Source organism: Ahaetulla prasina, chromosome 5, assembly GCF_028640845.1.
Source record: "Ahaetulla prasina isolate Xishuangbanna chromosome 5, ASM2864084v1, whole genome shotgun sequence".
NCBI lineage: Eukaryota > Metazoa > Chordata > Lepidosauria > Squamata > Colubridae > Ahaetulla > Ahaetulla prasina.
In genome coordinates this window covers 27,456,457-27,474,239 of record NC_080543.1, presented here as the reverse complement: position 1 = coordinate 27,474,239, position 17,783 = coordinate 27,456,457, and the positions used below count along the sequence as shown (strand labels likewise).

General features: G+C 37.8%; 1 protein-coding gene across 4 annotated transcripts in view; it reads right to left on the bottom strand.

The window, feature by feature from the left end:
* Nucleotides 1-7,523: 7,523 nt before the first annotated feature.
* The window catches only part of WASF3 (WASP family member 3), a 32,793-nt gene continuing 22,533 nt past the window's right edge, over nt 7,524-17,783 (bottom strand). For all 4 annotated transcript variants that reach the window (XM_058186032.1, XM_058186035.1, XM_058186034.1 and 1 more), the window contains exons 8-9: nt 16,041-16,408; nt 7,524-11,572 (exon numbers count right to left, since the gene is read on the bottom strand). In XM_058186032.1, the coding sequence (XP_058042015.1) occupies nt 11,415-11,572; nt 16,041-16,408 (526 nt within the window). In that variant the 3' untranslated portion in view covers nt 7,524-11,414. The remainder of the gene's footprint in view (nt 11,573-16,040; nt 16,409-17,783) is intronic.

The following is a 17,783-nucleotide window of genomic DNA, read 5'->3' as shown; positions in this document are numbered from 1 at the left end:
GGCGGGTAATTCGGAGAACCCGTAGCAAAAATCCCTGCCCTCCCCCACTGCCCATGCCTCGCTGTTCTTCTTCTCTGTCCCTGAAGCTCTCAGTGGTGATATAGCTCCAAACGGCCTTAAATGACTGCCGCAGCGCTTCAAAGGGCCGCACTACAGCTGATCAGCGCTGTAGGTGGCTAGTAGACTGGTGCCTCTATTTTTAAAGAAGGTAGACCGGTGCCTCCCAAAGAAAGGCAATTGGTAGACTGGTGCCTCTTTAAAGGCAGACCAGTGCCTCCCCCCCAAAAAAAAGGCAATTGGTAGACCAGTGGCTCTATTTTTAAAGAAAGTAGACTGGTGCGCTCCCAAGTTTTGTATACTTTATTATTTTTATTATTTATTATTATTGGCATGCCCATTCAGTCATGTGACCATCAAGCCATGCCCACCAATTAAGCCGCGCCCATAGAACCAGTAGGAAAAAATTTTAGATTTCACCCCTAATCAGAGGTCTTCACACACTTGGCAGCTTTAAGACTTGTGGACTTCAACTCCCAGAATTTTTCAGAGCTGGCTGAAGAATATGGGATAGATGGTTTGGTAACTACTATGTGCTTCAGTTTAAATACCTGCACTCAACAGAGGACTGGATACCATGGCCTAATTCTTAAACTTTTCCAGTTCTAGTTTGGTTATTATGCAGAGGACCAAAAAAAGGAAGGATCCCATTCAAAAGTGTCCTCAGAGTGTGGTTAAAAAAAATCATAATGGCAATCACTCTGATGCAATAAATGCACATAAAAATAAGTGGAAATTCATTTGTATTACCATGGGCTCTGTCTTGACTTCTTTGAGCAGACCCTATGGATACCTGTGAGGCCACCCTATAATCTCTAACAAATGCTTTTACTAAGTTTTGCTGTTTGAAAAAAGCAATTGATTCTTTTAAAAAATCTGCAAAAAAAGGCCATGCATGGTATAATAAAGGCTTCCTTTATTATCCCATGCATTTAAGGGATGCAGTAGCTCAGTGGCCAAGATGCTAAGCTTGTCGATTGAAAGGTCAGCAGTTCAGCGGTTCGAATCACTAGTGCTGCATAACAGGGTGAGCTCCCGTTACTTGTCAACCTAGCAGTTTGAAAGCATGTAAAAAATGCAAGTAGAAAAATAGGCACCACCTTTGGTGGGAAGGTAACAGCGTTCCATGCACCTTTGGCGTTGAGTCATGCTGGCTACATGACTACGGAGACATCTTCAGACAGCGCTGGCTCTTTGGCTTTGAAACAGAGATGAGCACCGCCCCCTAGAGTCGAGAACAACTAGCTCCTATGTGCTCGGGGAACTTTTACCTCTACCTTTATGCTCAGTCTTGATAGGATTCCAGTATGAATTCATTCAGGCCTCTTTTCTCTCAACTACAAAAGGATCACTCTCGAGATATAGTAGTACGTTAGAAGAACTTGCTGAACAAATATGTTGAGTTGTTTCCTATTTTCATCATGGCAACAAACCCAAATATAGTAATGTTTGGTTGAATGATCAGATGTTTTCTAAATTAACAGACCTATGTAATTTCATTTGCATAGTAATTGATAAACATATATCTGGTTACAGCATGAAAAATAAAAATGTTCATTTAAAGTAGCAGTTGGGGAGGAAAATCCTTTTCCTTGATATAGTATTTATCAGGGGAGGGGGAATTATGCACTCAAATCTAACTATCTTGTTTCTTGAGAAATTACAATCTGTCTCCCCCATCATCACCATCCCTAAAGAAACTACCCCATGCCTGGCTAAACACATTAGTGCTTCCACACTGGGAAAAAAGCAGAAGGAACAGCATTATGTGGTGCTCATGACATCAACAGGAATACAAAGAATAGCCTTCCCACACCTATTTAAATTGCAGAGTGGACAGAGGCTTGATTTTTTAAAAGTTAAAGGGCTATAAACAGTAGTTTCCTCCCCTAGTTTCAGTACTGCTACCCACATCTATTTTTTTTTTGGTAAGTTCCTTATAGTCTTAAAAATTCTTTTATATCTATGTTCTTCCATTATGGCTCTTCGTCTTTAATGTTAGCAAATACAACTGCCTTCGATAAGCCTCCTAAAAAAATAATATCTATTCTTTTAGTTGTGAATCATGGTGAAGTTCAAATGAATTCTGTGGGTGGATGTTCCGTTTTAACTGTGTTTTGTATTGTGACAGGTTCTTGGAAGGCTGTGCTTACATGATGGAAGTGTTTTATTTCAGCAAGAACCATCTCTATACCTCTACCCCTGTATCAAAGCAAACTGCTATAAAAAGACAGCTGGAGAAGAAAATAGAGAGTTCGTACTGAAATTTCCAGCAAGAATAGATGCAATGAATCCCATTGATGGCATATAAGCCTTTAATTGCACACTTATTAATAAACAGAAAAAAACTCCACCCATAACTATGACTAAATGGGGGCACTCCAGCAGGGAGTGAGAATCTATCCACATGCAAAACTGCTACTGTATATTGAACATAATGCTCCTATAGTTTAGCAAATGTGTTCACGGTTGCATGTAACCTATTTTCTTGTCTTCTGGGAATAAAGCTGTTGTGTTGCAGTATCAAAGAAATTCCTTTTTCTCCAAAGAACTGTCACATATATCTTTGCATTTTGCCCTCCTGAAATATAGACCATTATTATTATATACACAAAAATGTGAAATCACAGCTGCCAGTTCTGAAGCTGCTGTTGGCTTCGTACGTATCAGGTTCTTGTGGTTATGTATCTGGACAGTATATGTTTGATCGAAGCAATGTGGCCTAATGAAAATAACAGATGGAAATTTTATCAATTAACTACAGTGCTTCCCTGGAAATAAGACCTCCACGGATAATAAGCCCAACCCGGCTTTTGAGTGCATGCGTGAAAATAAGCCCCCCTGAAAATAGCCCCCTCCAAAATAAGCCCTCCCCAAAAACATTTAAATGTGCATTTCCTCTGGTTAGGGTTAGGGAGACAGAGCTGGAAATCAGGTAAGGCAGCAAGAGGAGCCCCATCTTGTTCCATGTGGCCCAAAAAAAAAAAAAAAGACCTCCCCGAAAATAAGGCCAAGTGCTTATTTTGGGGTTTAAAAAATATAAGACAGGGTCTTATTTTCAGGGAAACACGGTATTGTTTTATTAGTTTCCCACTTTAACGGACCATGTTATAGGGGATTATGTTGCCCTGAACAGTTTAAATATTGAAGCTCCAATTTGATTTGTATTTTAATAAGATCACTCTTCAAGGTCTTCCATAAACAATTTAATATATAATCTACACCTTGGCTGAAAGGCTGGGCATATGGGAGGCCTTACATGTTGTCATTGACTTTATGAATTGGTTGCTTAGCAAGATGGACCCCCTTCCCCAAAAAAGCTACATACGACCTGATTTCAAAGTTAAGACTTTGAAATAAAGCTGCAGTCACAAACCATGCAGGCCACTTTTTGAATCAATTGACGTTTTGAGATAGTTTTCAGGGGCAGCCCCATGCACAGTGTGCTGCAATAGTCAAGACAGGAAGTGACTGGAAAATCAGTGAGTTGCGACCAGGGATTGTTGCTCCAGGAAACAGAGTAAGTGGCACACAAACCAGAGTTTGTGGCAAAGGCTGTCCTGACCATGCTGCTTCCTACCCTTTGAGCAGAAATTATGAGTCCCAGATGATGCACTGGGTCTATCTGGGACAGTGCCTTCCCATCCAAAACCAGGTATGGCAATTGTCCATGGACCAAAGAACCCAAAATCCAGAGCCATTATGTTGCCCTTTTGCTTCTCAGAAGACCATGAATAAGTCTGAATAAGAACAGATTTATGTAGGAAAGTTCTTCCTCTTGTCTAGCAATGTGCCTTTTGGGGATAAATTCTTTTTTTCCATTTTAGATAAGCAACTGAAGTATTCAGAAAGCATATTAATAGAGGGAATACATACTTTTTTCAAGCACTGCACAGAAATGAACTGTTTCCCTGAAAATAAGACATCTCCCGATAATAAGCCCTATTGGGCTTTTGAGTGTATGCTCTAAAATAACCCCCCCCTGAAAATAAGCCCACTCCACAAATATTTAAACGCATGCGCAGTTTTTTTATTTATTTTTATTTATTTACATTTATATCTTGCCCTTCTCCGAAGACTCAGGGCGGCTTACAGTGTGTAAGGCAATAGTCTCATTCTATTTGTATATTTACAAAGTCAAGTTATTGCCCCCAACAATCTGGGTCCTCATTTTACCTACCTTATAAAGGATGGAAGGCTGAGTCAACCTTGGGCCTGGTGGGACTCGAGCCTGCAGTAATTGCAAGCAGCTGTGTTTTAATAACAGGCTATCTTACAGCCTGAGGCACTCACGGACCAAATATTTAAGTTTAAATATTTAAACACATCCGTCATTTCTTCTGGTTAGGGTTAGGGAGACAGAACTGGAACAGAACTGGAAATCAAGTAAGGTGACAAGAGGAGCCCTGTCGTGCTCCATGTGCCCCCAAATAATAGGACCTCCCCAAAAATAAGGCCAAGTGCTTATTTTGGGGTTCAAAAAAATATAAGACAGGGTCTTATTTTCGGGGAAACTCAGTATATTTTGTGCTTGAAAGCACATTTTTGAGCTAGGCACTGGACTTCTCTCTACTTCACAGGATCATAGAGTTAGGCAGGACCTTAGAGGTCTTCTAGTCCAGCCTCTTGATGATTCAAACCTTCCCCAACCTGATCATCTTCAGATGTTTGGTGTGACTCCATTAGCTCCATCCAGCACAACCAATGTTTAGGAGATTTAGGAACTGTAAGGTAAAATCAGGAAAAACCAAGATCACATCTAATTAGAAGTTCATAAAAAGCATAAAAGGAAACCTCAAAGCACATTTTTAAATGAATTTGCAAAGCAGATACATCCTTTTCCACACCAGCTGGCTGAAATGAGAGAACAACTTCTTTCATTCTCGGCTAAAAGCACTTTCTTTTTGAGTGCCAGCAGGTGGGCAAGCAGAAAAGAAAGACTTGTGTTTCACAGCAGAACACAAGAGATGAAAACTGCATAATATTCTCTTGCCTCAGGCAATGGCAATGCTGTCCCCTATTTCAGGAAGAGGAAAGCAGGGGTGAAATGTACTCACCTTTCCTACTGGCTCGCTGATGTGTGCGTGACTGTATGCATGCCATCGCCTGCACATGCACAAAGCCTTCTGTGCATGCGCAGATGGTCAAAACTGGGACATGATGATGTCCTGGTTGGAAAGGGGAAGAGCCTCCCGCCATCGGCACTACTGGCTCTTCGAACTACCTGCCGCCAGAGCTACCGGCTTCCACGTGCCAGATAGAGCCAGCAGCATTTCAACCCTGGAGGAAAATCATGGGGCAATCCAAATTTATTAACATATTAAAGCTCTGTGCTTCTGTGTACATACACACACGTACACTGATTGGCATAACCAGGTAATTGGCATTGTGTACAGGAACACCTACACAGAATATGAGCTAGACCCTCTCAAGTCCAGATGGGAGATTCCAGAGAAGGTCATGGAGAATAACAGGGCTGAGAATCTGTGGGACTTCCAGACCCAGATAGATAGGCAGGTACTGGTCAATCAAGCAGGCATTGAAGTAGTAGACAAGGACCAGAAGACAGCAGTGATGATAGATGTAGTAATGCCAAGTGATACCAGGAAGGAGTATGAGAAGTTGGAGAAGTACCAGGGCCTGAAGGAGGAACTAGAAAGGATGTGGAAAGTAGAGGCCAAAATAGTCTTAGTAGTGGTGGGAGCACTTAAGGCTATGACTCCTAAGCTGGTAGAGTGGTTTCAACAGATCCAAGGAATAACACCAGAGCTCTTTGTTCAGAAGAATGCAGTGCTAGGAACAGCTAAGATACTGCACCAAACCTTCAAACTCCCTGCTTCTGGCAGAGGACCTGAGCTTGAAAAAGACACATATCACCCATAAAGGTGAGAAGGGAGGCAGGGAAGGATACATACATACATACATACAGACAGACAGACACAATTCCACTGTGACATAAACAGTGTTTAAACCTTTTCTTTACATGCATCATTAGTGAGAGACTGAATGGTTCAATAATTGGGGCTCCTATAATAACCTGTGACCAATTACTTGAATAAGCTAGACAAAAATAGTTGTTCAAAATATTTAAAAAGTCTTTGAACTGTTGCAAGCACTAATCTCCATCATGTTTTCATGTCATTCTGCATCATCTTTCTGTTCTGTGTAGTCTTTGGATGCTCACCCAGTGTTATGAATGGACTCCAGTGTCTGAGAAATTTGAAATTTTAAACACTTCTAAGTGATAATTGTAACATCTGGCCACCAGAGGTCAATACCTTCCCATAGGAAAGTGGGTAACAATGTAAATTATTTAGCCCTTTTAAAATACTGGAGTCCTCAAGCCAGTATTTTGGATAGTTGAATAACGTTTAATGTTTTCTTTATGCCTTTGTGTCAGTTTTGACACCTAGCAACCATATTATAAACAGATCTTGCAGTTTCTTGGCATTATTTTCAGGAGTACTTTGCTGCTCTTACTCCTTCTTCCCAGGGCTAGGAGGGAGCCACTGGCTCATTGTCACCCATTAGGCTTTGTGCCTTTGGTTGAAGACTGAATTAACATTCCATGCCTTTAACCACTAGACCAAACAGTCTCTGTAGTAGTACTAACCAAAATCAAAATATGACCAAGCAAAGCAAGCACTACTTGATCACAAAACTAAGATTAGCGAAGAATGCTTAGCTTCCATTATGAGCCATGGTGGCACAGTGGTTAGAATGTAGTATTTCAAGCTAACTCTGCCCACTGCCAGGAGTTCGATCCTTACTGGCTCAAGGTTGATTTAGCCATTCATTTTTCTGAGATCAGTAAAACGAGGATCCAGATTGTTGGGGGCAACAACATGTTGACTCTGTAAACCACTTAGAGAGGGTTGTAAAGCACTGTGAAGCGGTACAGAAGTCTAAGTGCTATTACATTAATTAATAAGTATGCATTTTTGAGGGGGGAATGATTCAGGTCTTACAATACGTTAACTTATGATCATTTTTTTTTTGTATTGCATGTATTGCAATTCCCCAATTGGAACATTCTTGCCTAGGTCGGAATAAAGTTCAATTTAAATAAATAGACATGATTCATTTATTTCTTCAGGAGAATGAGGCATGTGTCTAACTCCCACTGAAATATTGTAATAGAATGTTTTAGTATGGTTGTATTTTGGGCTTTGGATTTATGCATCTTGAAGTGCATAATTAGATGGTTAAAATAATGAATATTACAGTTTAGGATTTCTATCTAAAAAAAATGAAGAGCAACATTAACCAATGTTAACAAGAAATTAATTACTACGTAACAGCTCCTACACCATAATTCTATTAGGTGAAATCAAATAAAATTTTAAGTATCTCCTAAAATTTAAAAAGAAAAGATTAAATCTAAGCTTTATTAAGTTAATACTTTTATATAACCTAAGACAGATATACAAAGAAGACAAAATATCTAAATTGTAAACTTAGATCACTCATGTTAATTTACATTTTATTGATCAAATATTGAAAAGAGGTTAAAAAAGTTTTTCAGTTTAGAAAGCAAACAAGTAAATCACCTAAATATGTAGTATTTTTAACTACAAATAACTTAGTAGTTTAGAAATAGTTTAGAAAGAATTACTCAACAATTTAGAAATAATTCAAAATACAACTATTTTGCTTCTAAAATATACTGTAATAAATCTATAATAGAAGAAACTTTAGTACCAGAATCATTTTTTGTAACAATTTCATTACTTGACAATAACAAAAGAAAAACAGTTCCAGGCTTATCTTGCATCCCTACATTTCTTCAACCAAAAGAACATGTTTTCGCCTGTTCATTACTAACATTGTAATGGACAGAATACATATGATGTATTGTATCAGTTACATCAAGATCCAATAAATGCATAGGTGATAAATCCATCCTTATTCTAAATATCAGAGTGCCAAATAATAGGAAGCAATAGTCATCACTAGCAAACCAAAATTATGTCTCAGGATTCAGCATATTATGTAAAAGCAGAAAACATGTTAATTATATTCATAGATGAGAACACAATACTTCTACTTTCCAGAATTCAGGAGTTTGGAATTCTGGGAAACCAAAGAATTCACTACCAGATAAGACCATCTTCAAGATCGATGATGTTCACATCCTTTTTGTATAGTTTATTTCCACATGCAAGGAAAAGAACTGATTATTTCCATATTTCAAACTTAAATCTTCATTAAAGATCTAAATTATTTTTTTTTAAAAAAGTGACTGTATTCTTATTCTATTCAATATGGAGAGGTTCAGAGCTTTAATGAGAATTAGTTGAAGTATTAAGGTACTATTTTTAGTACTTTAAAATGCTTGTTTTTATTATTAAATAAAATTTAATAATACATTTTATTATTATCTATTTATGATACCAAATTTACAGGTAGTTCTCACAGTTCAAAAAGGACAGGAGCAATTCTGCCACTAAGAGATATGATCACAAAGTGAAAAATCGAGTTGCTTCTTGTGAGGTAGGCAGCTGCATAACTGTAATTAATAAATAAAAATGAAAATAACGTGATTGTGCCCAATGCACGATAACAGTTCCAGCTGAAGTCATAAGCAAATCACCCATAGTTGTTAAATGCAATGTCACATGACTACAACTTGCAACTTCTTGCCAGCTTCCATACTGACTTTGCTTGTCAGAAGACAGCTGTAAAGATCACAAATAGCAACCCATGTGACTGTGGGATGCTGCGACTACTATAAAATTGCCATGAACCCAAATTGCAATCACATAATCGCTATGATGTTGTGACAGCCAGAATTTTGAGGACCAGTTGTAGTTCTCCTTTTTTGAGCATAACTGTAATTTTTAACAGCCACTGAATGAGCAATTGGTAAGTGAGGAACTATCTGTATTTGGTCAAGTTGTTTCTGAACTTACTGACAAAACAATGGGTAAAATGAAAAGTGAATTGTATCTCACTAATGAGATCTACCAAGCACACAATGTTGAAAACATCAATGTCGTAACATGTCCTGTTTAAAGAAATATTTTTGGGGGGAGAAGGAGGTGCAAACAGAAACAGAAATGCCAAGTACATTCCTTAAATAAAGTTTTCTTAAATAAATAAATAAATAAATCTGCAAGCAAACCAGCAACCAGTGCAGCTTGTGCAACAGAGTTGTTACATGAGCTCCTGTACGGCCCCTAAAACTGTTTGTGCTGCTCAATTTTGTGCCTGCTGAAGCTTCCAAATATATGGGTATCTCTATGTAGAGCACATTGCAGTAACAAAAGGCGGAGCGCAGGGCTTCGTAAATCCAGGAAAGGACACAACTGGTATACAACAGAGTGCCAAGCCCTGAGCAACCCCACAAAGGATGAGAAGTGAGCTGGATTTCCCACTCCCTAGCAATATAGATTGAGGTCAACCTTGGAGAAGGGAGTTAAACCAACACAATACTGTGCCATTGAGATGGCCTCCAACAGCACAGGCATGGAGGTTATTATGCAGCAGGAAGATTGGTACAGGAGCAACAATCCCATGATTCCATCCTATGATCCCAGTTTCAAGACAGGGTCCCTGCTTGTGGAGCAGGGCCCCTAAAGGCCAAAAGATATTCTCAGAGGATTATTGCCATTCCACCTCATCTACCCTGGGGTCTTGACTGATGCAAAACCCTAAATTCAGCTGGGCATATCTCCAAGAGGGAAACTCCCCTTTCAGGAGTCAGCCAGGTTTTGATGATGAATACCAAGTCAACTTGCTCTTCTCCACGAGGCCATAAATTTAGTGTTTTAACAATACTAAAAAATAGACCAAGATAGACCAGTCATTCTTTTGATGTTCAGTCCCCTAACTCTGGATTGTTACATGTTCAAGCCTGAGATTTAGTAACTGAAAATTAGTGGAGGTTTACCTATTACAAAGAAGTTTTGCAGCCTGTTCTATCTTGCAAGTTTTAGGGGGCGGACATCCCTTTGTTCTGCCCACTATAATAAAACCATAGGGAAAGTGGCACCCAATGAGGAAAGGGCATTTTCTGGGCACTGCTAACTCCCATTCCCTCAAACAATGATAACGCTGTTTCATAGAATCAGAAATTTGAAAGCAACAGTAAAATTGTGAATTCTAGTCCTGCCATAGACATAAAAGGTAAATCCCATTCTGTTTTCACCCTGAATAATTTCAAAGTAATTGAAAAGTATAAAGTAAATTAAGGTAGACATAAAATGTAAATAGAAACTGCCATTTTTAAAATGCTGACTCCAGTTCACTTTTATAGGCTGGCCAAAGGCATTATGAGTCTACCTTATATGTAATATATGCAGCCCTTTAAATAATACATGAAAAGTAAGAAAATTATATTAATCAATTTGGAACATACATTTCAATAATTAAGGATGTATTTGGATGAGGAAACCAATCATAAATGAGGCCATTAACACATAATAAGGGGGCAAGAGGAGCCTGGATAGTTAATCAATTTTATTTTTGGAGCCCAACTATTCATAAATATATCTATAAATTCAATTACATTATTCACTGAACCATAAGGTCAATGTGCTCAGCATAAACTGGGTGAATTTAAAAAACAGATTATGAAAGCTGAATAAAATTAGCAAGGAGGGAAGGCATTTGGCATTCCACAGTATTGTGCAAAATCATTCAGATTCATTCTGTATCATCCTTCCGTTGGTTTTGCATGGCCGCAGTTTTTATGCTGATGTCAACCTATACTTCTCCATATATGCTATTTGAATAGATCCAAATCCAGAGTATTTGGAAACATAATTATGGCGAACAGAAATTCATTCAAAAGATTCTGGAAGTAACATAGTTGTTGAGGTTTGTTTTAATAAAGAAGAAGTAACTAGCTGCTTGCAATTTTTGCATGTTAATGAAGGTGAGTCAAAGTGGAAGAATCAATGACATTTTGTTACTTAAAGATATTGCTTTGCCATAGTAAAGAAATTGCTTATAATATTCAAATAGTAAAAATAATTATACATATTTATGGTAAAGGAAAACTGCTTTTCTGCAATTAATGCAGCAAAAACTGAAAATAAAAGTTTGTTTTTTCATCTGCAGAAACACTGTGATCTAAAACAGTGTTTCTTAACCTTGGCAACCTTTAAGATGTCAGGACTTCAATTCCCAGAATACCCCAGCTAGCACACTATCTGGGGAATTCTGGGCATTGAAGTCCAGACATCTTAAATTCACAAAGTTGAGAAACACTGAACTAAAGTAACTAAATTAGATCAATCTGATCATCACCAAATAAGCCTACTTGTTCTATTGTATACCAGTACTGCCAGGGTAGGCTATAAATGATTTTCTAGGTCAGTTTACTAGAATACTTTGGTGCCGCACACCCATTTTCAGTCTGACCAGTCATTTTCATCACATTCTGACTCATCATCCGAATCACTGTATTCCACTGCAATCCGTCGAGAAAGAATTGTGGCCACATCATTTCCAACCGGTTCACGCTTGGCCTCCTGTTCACGCTGCTCTTGTACTTTTTTCAACTGGATTCCTAAGGTAAGCAAAGAAACATGATTTTTTGTGCTCATTTTTCCCTTAAAAAGCTTACAAATACACAGGACTGAAGCGTTCAGGAATATGTACCAGAATTAACATAATTAGTAATAATTTACACAGTATCTTTCCAAACATGAAAAATATTTTTAAAAAACCGTAGTCAAATATTCCCATTGATAACTTGCTTATATCCAATGACTTATTTAGTATAATAAAAGCTTCAACAAGGACAATGTCCATATTTTTAGAAAGTATTTTTCCTATAAGCATGTGTGGTATAAACAACTCATCATTCATCGGAATATTATTCTATGTGGATAGGATAATTATCTATTCAAGGTAACAATAGTAATAACATAGGACTTAAAATACTTCCTAATATTGTATTTCCCCAAAAATAAGACCTCCTCTGATAATATGCCCAATCGGGCTTTTGAGTGCATGCACTAAAATAAGTCCTTCTTGAAAATATTTAAATGCATGCACAGCCGTGTTTCCTGCCATTTCTTCTGGTTAGGGTTAGGGAGACAGAGCTGGAAAGCAGGTAAGTCAGCAAGGAGTCCCGTCTTACTCCACATGCCCCAAAATAATAAGACCTCCCCGAAAATAAGGCCAACCGCTTATTTCAGGGTTCAAAAATATAAAACAGGGACTTATTTTCCGGAAAACATGGTATCTATTTACATAAAAATCTATGTTGTTCATATAGTTTTTGATACTTTCAGATGTAGTTAAATGCATAATTACATGCTCAGAAGATGGTCTATCCAAGAAAGGTTATAGTATCCATGGATGTGCATACATCCAACAACTTCCTTCTCTTATACCTACCATTTATTTTGTGCCTCCCTGTCTCCCTGGGCACTCCTAAATGTCAGGGACCTTATTTATGTATAGGATGACGGAACCACTTTTTCTCCTCACTGGGAGAGAAAACAAAGCATCGCATCTCCCTCTTTCCTTGCTAAGAAGTAAGTTAACATCACTGCCTTTTTGCAAGATGGCAGTAGAACAGAAAAACTGACCTGCTGATCAGTGGGTGTAACAAAAGAGTTGGTGCTAGGAAAGAGCTGCAAGGGTGGAAGAAGCAAATTTCCCCCCTGCTTCAAATGAGCCTCCTAAGCTGTTCCTACATAATATGTTGACCTAAACATTCATCGTTAACCAGTCAGGCTGTCCAAATGGTATGGTCCACGAGGGACAAATTTAATACATATGGAAGATACCATGTTGAGAAAGATTGGGCATTTAAAAGCAGTTCAAGAACAACTGCAGCGTACCTCTGTGGCTGATGATTGTTCATCAAAAGAAAACTATAAATGCAACCGAAAACAAGAAAGCCGAGGTAACAGCTTTCAGCCTAGAACACATGTGGAACAGAGATCTTACATCATGCAAGCACTGAAAACCCAAAGCCGATGGCTCCGCTTCGTTAATGGCGGGCGATCTCAGTCCGCCAGTTCTGTGTGATTCTGTAGAGCTGTTTAGACAGCGTTAATCTGCTGTCAACAGCTCGTAAATCTCTGCCCTCGGGCAAAGAGGGGGAGATGAGCATTTGGGCTGAAGTAGAGCCCCCAAGGAAAGCCCCAGAATGATTTCTGGTGGTTTGTTGGGAACGCTCCTTCTATAGCTCGAAAAAAGCTCCAGAATCCAGAACGCTTCTGCAAATGCAGAACAAAACGCAGCGTCCATCTCCGTGACTGAAAAGGATTATTGATAGATTGCCAACACGGAAAGACCCGAAAACAGGAGGGCTGGCATTTGATTGTAAGATGATTTTAACTCCCTGACAGAGAAGGTATTTGTATTCAAGAGTGGAGATGATGAAAGATGGCGTTTTGTGTCTTGAAAGTGAAAGCTAAGATAAGCGAAAGCTAAGGAAATGCTGATTACAATTGCTGGCGTGGAACCTTTAAGAAGAATATAACAAGATTTTTTTTTTAAATGGAATTCTTTTTTTTTTAAATCTCTTCTTTTTTTTATTATCTTTTTCTTACAGTGTTTAAGAAGAAAAGTTTATTGAATTTTTTTTCTTTTTATTCCTTTTTTTTCTTCTTCTTGATATTATTTAGTTTAAAAATGGCCTTTAAGCAAAGAGATTTAACCAACTTCTAAAATATTGGAAATTTCTTCACTTCAGGTACGGAAATTGAGAGAGGATATTAAAGAAAGTCTAAGGAATTTTTTACAGGAGCTTATGGAGGCTCATCTTTCAGAAATAGATCAAAAATTTAATGAAATGGAGAAAGAAATACTGGATTTTAAAGATTTGGTGGAAGAGCAGAGGAGGGAGATGAAAAAATTAAAGGAATCAATTACCCAATTATTGTTATCTAGTACACAGACAGAAGAAAGACTGGATGAATTTAACCAAATTAATTTAGATTTGCAAAGGAAAATAGATGAAGTTCAAATTAATCTGAATTTAGAAAATAAAATAGATGATATTCAGGTTAAGGTTGATAAGGCAGATGAAGAAAGGGTTATATTACAATATAAATTAATGGAATATGCTATAAGGGTGAGAGGATTAAAAGAGTGTAAGGAAGAAAATTTGAAAGAGATTTTTATTCAGGCCTTTGCTCAGATAGAGGGAGTGGAACCAGAAGATTTTGAAGTTAATATTGAAAAAATTTATCGTGTTAATTCTTGGTGGGCAAGGCAGAAGTGTTTACCGAGAGATGTGGTTATTTATTTTACAAATAAGAAGATTAGGTATGGAATTTTGCAAGCATTTTATAAAAATAAATTTCAAATATTAGGACAAGATATAATAATGATGAAGGAAATTCCTCCTAAAATGTTAAGAAAGAGAAAAGAATTTGCCTTTTTGGTGGATGAGTTTAAGAAACATCAGATATATTTTAGATGGGAGGTTCCAGCTGGTTTAACAGTGAATTATAAAGGAAGAAAGTATTTTCTCAATACAATTTGTAAAGCACGAGATTTTTATACTAATGTATTAAAGATTGGGAATTCTTTATTAATAGATGTTAAGTTGAATGGTGAATAGATGGTGGAAAATGTAAGACAGAAGAAGGGGAGGGAGAATGTTTAACTTTATTATATATGATTATGGTTAATTTTTGTAAATGATTTATTGTGGATATAAATGTGTAATTTTAGGGGTACTATTTGATATATTTAAGGTATAAAGGAATAGGAAGATGGAATATTGTTTAACTTTGGAGGATAGATAGTAAAATTTAGGAATTTGGATTAAATATTATATTTAAGAGATGGATGTAATGTTGTTATATGGTTAATTAGAATGTAATAGAATAGAATAGAATAGAATTTTATTGGCCAAGTGTGATTGGACACACAAGGAATTTGTCTTGGTGCATATGCTCTCAGTGTACATAAAAGAAAAGATACGTTAATCAAGGTACAACATTTACAACACAATTGATGATCAATAATTGTTATAATAGATATATTTTGGATAAGTTATAGGTGTAATTTTAATAATGTTATTTGATATAAGTAAGGTAAAGTGAAGATTTTAATTATTACAATTGATATATTGGATATTTGTAATATTATTTGTTGTATATAAATGTTAAAGATGTGAAAAGATGGACTATTGTTTACCCTTGAAGGTTGGACAGAAAAATTAAAGAAATTAAGTTGGAAATATGAACTATTCTTGAGAGACTGCTTAAGGAAGAAAGACATTTTAGAAGAACCCTTGGTGAATATTGGAAGATGGAACGTTGTTTTGATATTGATTGATGAAGGTTGGATATTAAAAACTATGTACTTTATTCAAGAACAAACACTAACTCAATCGGAAATTTCTGAGAACTCTAGGAGTGGAATGGTCTGATATATAATGGATTGGAAGAAAAGTATCTTCTTTGTCTCTGGAAGGGGAGTGGAGGTTTTAAGGAGTGATTATGGATTATGATTTGTGCTATATTTTAATTTTTGTTGTTAGTTTTATACCCTGTATTCGGTTCTCGGAAGTCCCGGGGGGTGGGGGGAGGAAGGGGAAGGGAGGGGGAGGGGGGATAAGGGTAGAAAATGGATTGATAGTTAATGTACAAAGATGATTGAAGATGTATAATTAATGTAAGATTGGAGCTGCTTGGCTACCACTTCAGAATGATGGGAAAGAAGGAAGTAGAAGAGAGAAGGAGTTGGAAAGAGAAGAGGAGGAAGAGGAAAGGAAGGAAGAGGGATAGAAGAGGGAGAAGAAAGGAGTAGGGAGGAAGGAGGAGAGGATGTAGATAAGAGAGGGGGAGGATGGTTGTGGAAAGTAGAAGAAGGTAGAGAAGGAGAGTAAAAGGAAAGGGGTGGTGACCGGGCAGATCCGATTAATTGTATATGATGGTACATTAAATATGTTATTGGATATGTTATTGGATAAGAATGTTAAAATAAAACTTCTTTAAACAAAAAAAAAGAAAACCCAAAGCCAGTGATATTTAAAATCACAGGTCAGGTTTTGGAAGACTTACCCATCCGAATAGCAGCAAGAAGATCACTTCGAGCACCACTGATGGGTGACTGGATAGACTCCTGCATTTTAACTTCAGCTACTGCAGGAGTGTGCAAAGGAGACGATGAGAGAAAAGATCCTGCAGGAGGGCCTGGAGGAAGAGGAGGTGGGCCAGGAGGAGCAGGAGCTGTAACAATAGGCCCAGAAGGAGGAAGATGAAGGGTACCAGAATACAGTGTACCAGTCATTAGTCCAGAATGAGTAGGTAGCACAGGGATTTGGAGAGGACTAACAAAAGCTGTCTGTGCAGAAGGAATCATAAGCGGTGATGCAGGGGCTGGGCCTCCTGAAGAATTGTAATAATCCACCATCTGAGCTGCAATCATCCTATACATAAAACAGAACAAAATACTTGTTAGTTGAAGTATCAGTTAAGTACGCAAGGTGACAATCAATCAATTAATGTTCTATTTGATTTGAACTTTAAAAATATTAGGTTACTTTCTCATTACCTTTTTTGTGCAGTATATACTAGAACATTTATTTACAGCACCAATATTTTCCAAGTTGGCTCTAATTTAATCAGGAAGGCATAAATGATTCAGGCAGAGGTTTATCATCCAAGCTTGCTGCTTGGCTCCCAAATGTTTCATTACCAAACTATAAACGAACAAGGCATTTCAACCTAATCCAGGGGTGAAATACAGCAGATTCTGACAGGTTCTGGAGAACCAGTAGCGGAAATTTTTGAGTAGTTTGGAGAACCGGTAGTGGAAATTTTGAGTAGTTTGGAGAACCGGCAAATACTACCTCTGGCTGGTCCTAGAGTGGGGTGGGAATGGAGATTTTGCAATATCCTTCTCCCAGGAGTGGGGAGAATGGGAATTTTGCAGTATCCTTCCCCTGCCATGCCCACCAAGCCACGCCACAGAACCAGTAGTAAAAAATTTTGAATTTCACCACTGCTCCAAACCCTGTTACAGATGTTACCAAGTTTGGTAATGAAACGTCGGGGGCCAAGCCGTAAATTCGGAGGACAAATCTCTGCCTGAATCTGCAACCCAATCTACAAATATTCTCTACAATTTCTAAGGCACAAATGATTTAGAACAAATTACACACTATTTTCCACTATTTTTGCCCATATTAATCTTTATCTCAACAGCTTAACAGTATCACCAGGAAATATTAACTTTCCTATTTTGCTTAGGTTATTTAAGAATATGAATCTCTGAGTATGCTTTACATGCAGTTCAGCATACAATCCACACACTGATATTTTGAACATAGCACCATGGTGGCGGCGCAGTGGTTAGAATGCAGTACTGCAGGTTACTTCTGCTGACTGCCAGCTGCCAGAAGTTCGGCAGTTCGATTCTCACAGGCTCAAGGTTGACTCAGCTTTCCATCCTTCCGAAGTGGTAAAATAAGGACCAAGATTGTTGAGGGCAACATGTAAACCATTTAGAGAGGGCTGCAAAGCACAGTGAAGTGATATATAAGTCTAAGTGCTATTGCTATTCACCATGAGCAAAGCTTCTCCCTGTCTGAGACTATCTTGTTTGCTCTTCATCATCCAGAAGCTGTTTCTATGGCACTCTTGAAGAGCAGGAGAAAAATGTTTTAAATAGTTAGGTTCCATCAAGTCAGCCACTTATGATTGGATAGATGCTTGCCATGGAGAGCCAGGTATTAAACACAGCAATTCCAAAACTATTGTAGTAATATATTTGATCCCATTTAACCATCCGATTCATTGTCT